Raw genomic sequence first — 4,168 nt, forward strand, 5'->3', positions numbered from 1 at the left:
ACTGGACTGCTGCCGGTGGAGAGGCATCAGTTGCAGCAACCGAACTGGCCATGTCATCAAGCTTCATCTTCACAATCCGGATGTGACGTTCGACCCCACTGGGTTCTATGATGCATATGAAGATGCCAATGCTTTGTTCGGCGAGATAAGTCCCTCTCTACTTTCCTTGAAGCATCTAGAGCACCTGGACCTTAGCATGAACTGTTTACTAGGGCCAAATAACCATGTTCCTCATTTACTGGGCTCCATGGGGAACTTGAGATACCTTAACCTCTCTGGCATACCATTCAACGGTAGAGTGCCTTCTCAGCTTGGTAATCTGTCAAAGTTGCAGTATCTTGACCTTGGCCAAACTGGTGGATATTCAGATTCAGATATGTACTCAACGGATATCACCTGGTTAAGAAAGCTATCTTTCCTGAAGTTCCTTAGCATGAGGGGAATAACACTAAAAGGGATAGCTGACTGGCCTCATACCCTGAATATGATTCCATCTCTGAGGGTTATTGATCTTTCTGCTTGTTCACTTGATGGTGCAAACCAATCACTTCCGCACCTTAATCTCACAAAACTTGAGAAGCTTGACCTCTCCGGGAATTACTTTGAGCACTCACTTGGATCTTGCTGGTTTTGGAAAGCCACAAGCCTCAACTATCTCGATCTTGGGTGGAACTTACTATTCGGCAAGTTCCCTGACACACTAGAAAATATGACGTCCCTTCAAGTCCTTGATGTTTCACATAATTGGAACGTGGACTTGATGATGACAGGAAAACTTAAGACTCCTTGCAGTTTGGAAATCATTGACCTCTCTGATATTTGCATGAACGGAGTCTTTCAGGTGTTGCTGGAGAGTTTGCCACAATGCACATGGAAAAAATTGAAGGAGTTGGATTTAAGTTCCAACAATATCACTGGAACTCTGCCAAACTTTATCAGTGACTTCATGAGGTTGAGCATACTAAGCCTCTCCATAAACAACCTTGTTGGACCTATACCACCACAGATTGGGAATTTGACATGTCTGACTTCTTTAGACCTCTCCAACAATCACCTCAATGGAAATATACCACCTGAACTCGGTGCCCTTACCACTTTGACTTATTTGGACATAAGTATTAACGACCTCACCGGGTGTATACCACCCGAGCTTGGGAATTTGAGGTTTTTGACCACTCTTTACCTCCGGGCCAACAAAATTGCTGGACCTGTACCACCACATCTTGGAAATTTGACCTATCTAACCTACCTTGAGCTCAGCTACAATCACCTCACCGGAAGTATACCAGCTGAGCTTGGGAATTTGATGTATTTGACTGCACTTGACCTCTCGAATAACAACATCACTGCTCCTATACCACCAGAGCTTATGCATTCAACTAGCCTCACTACCGGAATCGCACCCTATGCCGACGGTCAGGGCCGTCGGCATAGCCCTGAAAGGCCGTCGGGACAAGCCTATGCCGACGGCAACCGTCGGCATAGGGCCGTCGGCAACATATCCGTCGGCGTAGCCAGGAATGCCGTCGGCATAGGACCTATCCCGACGGCGTCCGTACATCTATGCCGACGGCCCCGGCCGTCGGCAACGTTATCTCCTAATGGCGGCCGCCGTCAAGTGCTGACCAATGCTTGCTCGCCACGTGGCAGGTCTGTGCCGACGGTCTGGCCGTCGGCATATCTGTCGGCTTAGGTTGAAACTATGCCGACGGCTAGACCGTCGGCATAGACCTGCCACGTGGCAGCCACTGGGAGCTCCTGGAGCAGGCCTATGCCGACGGCCTAGCCGTCGGCTTAGTTTGAAACTATGCCGACGGCTAAGCCGTCGGCGTAGGCCTGCCACGTGGCAGCCACTAGGAGCTCACGGCAGCTCTATGCCGACGACCTAGCCGTCGGCATAGTTTCTGTCTGTTTTTTTTCTTTTTCCTGTTTTGTTTCAGCTCAATTCATTTGAATATATACAGCACACAACAAATATATGCATCACATAACAGCTGGCCCAGCAGCATATCACAGAACAAATTCATCATCACATAACACCACGGAGGTCGTCACCGCCAAGACCGCCGAAGCCCAGGTCGTCACTGCTAGCGGCAACGCTACCGCCAAGACCGCCTCCTCCTCCGCCTCCGCCACCGTGGATCGGAGTGGTCGGGCTCCGTGTCTTCGGAGTGCTGCGAAGACCACCGCCAACTGTAGATCCACCTGTTCCCTGGATGTTGAAAAGACATATGCACGGGATATATGACTGTGTTGAAAGGCATGACATGCTTTGGGTGAATAGATTGGGGATGAACTAACCGGCGAGGGGCCAGCGGTCTGTGCCACAAACTCCTCAAAGCTCATTAGCACTGGTTGTGCTGGAGGGCATTGTGCTGGAGGGAACTGAGGACACCTGCCAGCCGCCATATCTTGAAAAGCCTGTTGCATCTGGCTATCCCTCTGCACTTGGTGTTCATAAAGCCTCTGATGCCACGCCATGGTCTCCTGGCGTGTGTACTCCATGTAGGCCTACGGTATGACATGATGGAACTCATAAAACTACTAAATGCAGAAAATGTAGTGAGAAATGAAGATAAGAGGGAAAATACTTACAGATTGTTGCTCCTGAAAGAGGTACTGTGTACTAATCACTGGCTGGCTCGTGCGCTGGCTCAGGCTCGGGTCGATCCGACGAAGCTGTGTGTAGGAGATACTAGGAGTGATCACAGCATCGAGAACCGCCTCCCGGCCGTGCTCCTTGAGCCCCATCCTCACCACCGCCATGTCGTCCAGAGGCGCCGCAATGGCGTCAGGTGTGTCAGGATGTAACTCCAGATACGCTTCGGAGTAGGCCTTCTTCCTCTCTGCGGTCTTCTTGCCATAGTACTTGGGCTCGCCAGGCTTGGGGTCCTTCTGCGTATGGGCGATCTCCCACGCCTGCATGTGTGAGAGCGGCCGCTTCAGTTTCTCCTCCTGCACCACCAAACAGAGGTTAGTCATACATAAGAAAGTGATGGTAAATAGAAGAAGAAGAATGTTTAATGGGGTTAGTCATACATTAACTGCCTTGTGGAGATAGTGGTTTCGGTTTCCCCGAGCATGTACTCCCTCCGTCCCTCGGTTAGCCTTATTTTTGGTTCTCATAGCCGCCCAGGCTCCAGCCTCATCACACCAAAGATCCACCAGTGCCGCCCAGGACTCGTCTTTTCCATAACACCAATTTGGACACACCTACATAATAAAAGCATAATGGCATGTAGGTGTGTCCAAATTGGTGTTATGGAAGCATAAAGCATAAAGCATAATGTACCACAAGGTAATGAAAGCATAATGAAAGCATAATATATGAAAGCATAATGAAAAATCTTTTATACTTACCGCCAAGAACTCGGGCCTCTCCAAGGTAATGCCCATCCTCCGCGCTTCTTCCTTGGTCATCTTCACACCAAGATAGTCGTGGTAGTATGTGGAGATGGCCACATAGCGCACCTCGTACTGCATCTGGCGGGCCTTCTTCTTGCATTGGCGCAGCACAATCTGGTCCGCTCTAGCCCTATGCTCCGGAAGAACTCGATAGAATTTCTACAATCATGCATGAAACAAGAATGGGAGAAGCCATGAGTTAAATCATTCATGAAACTAGAATGGACTTGTGCTTCTGAAGAGAACTCACCCAGAAAGTAGTGATCACGGCCTTGGCATGGGTCTCATGGTCCACGTGACGGGCCGCTTCCCAGTGGTCCCAGCTCATGGCCAAAACCCGACGGTCCGGCTGCCTGACTGGATCAGGACAGTACAACCCCGGCCAATATAACTTCAGCAAGACGGTGATGAGGCCGTTGGGAATACGGACCCCTTTAGAATATATCCAGTTGCTGCAAAAGAATGAACTATTAGCATGTCACAAGAAAAATAAATAACAACCGGAATAAGCATGTGACAAGCAACATAATGAACCACTTACTCTTTTCCCGTGGGCTCAATGAGACACTTCTTCTCCTCAGTAGCAGGAACCTGCTTTGGTAGCTTTGCGTTGCCACGCAGCCACCCCTTCATGTCAACCCCCTTCCCGTCACCACCATCATCCCCGCCACCACCCTCCTCCTCACCTGCCTCCCCCTCCCCAACCTCCTCCCCAACCTCCTCCTCCTCCTCCTCCTCCTCCTCCTCCTCGCCTGCCTCCTCC

The 4,168-nt window shown here is 50.2% G+C and overlaps 1 protein-coding gene across 1 annotated transcript; it reads right to left on the minus strand.

Moving 5' to 3' along the window:
* Positions 1–2,533: 2,533 nt before the first annotated feature.
* LOC119271792 lies at positions 2,534–2,940 on the minus strand. The gene is made up of 2 exons (XM_037553477.1): positions 2,628–2,940; positions 2,534–2,541 (listed from the first exon to the last, which is right to left on the minus strand). Exons 1-2 carry the CDS (start codon positions 2,923–2,925, stop codon positions 2,534–2,536), a joined length of 306 nt encoding a protein of 101 aa, XP_037409374.1. The 5' UTR covers positions 2,926–2,940.
* Positions 2,941–4,168: the final 1,228 nt, after the last annotated feature.

This window comes from Triticum dicoccoides, chromosome 3A, assembly GCF_002162155.2.
Source record: "Triticum dicoccoides isolate Atlit2015 ecotype Zavitan chromosome 3A, WEW_v2.0, whole genome shotgun sequence".
Taxonomy (NCBI): domain Eukaryota; kingdom Viridiplantae; phylum Streptophyta; class Magnoliopsida; order Poales; family Poaceae; genus Triticum; species Triticum dicoccoides.

What these genes read in the sequence shown, in the direction of transcription:
- LOC119271792 (XM_037553477.1), bottom strand. Translation starts at nt 2,925, where the DNA reads ATGCAGGCGTGGGAGATCGCCCATACGCAGAAGGACCCCAAGCCTGGC.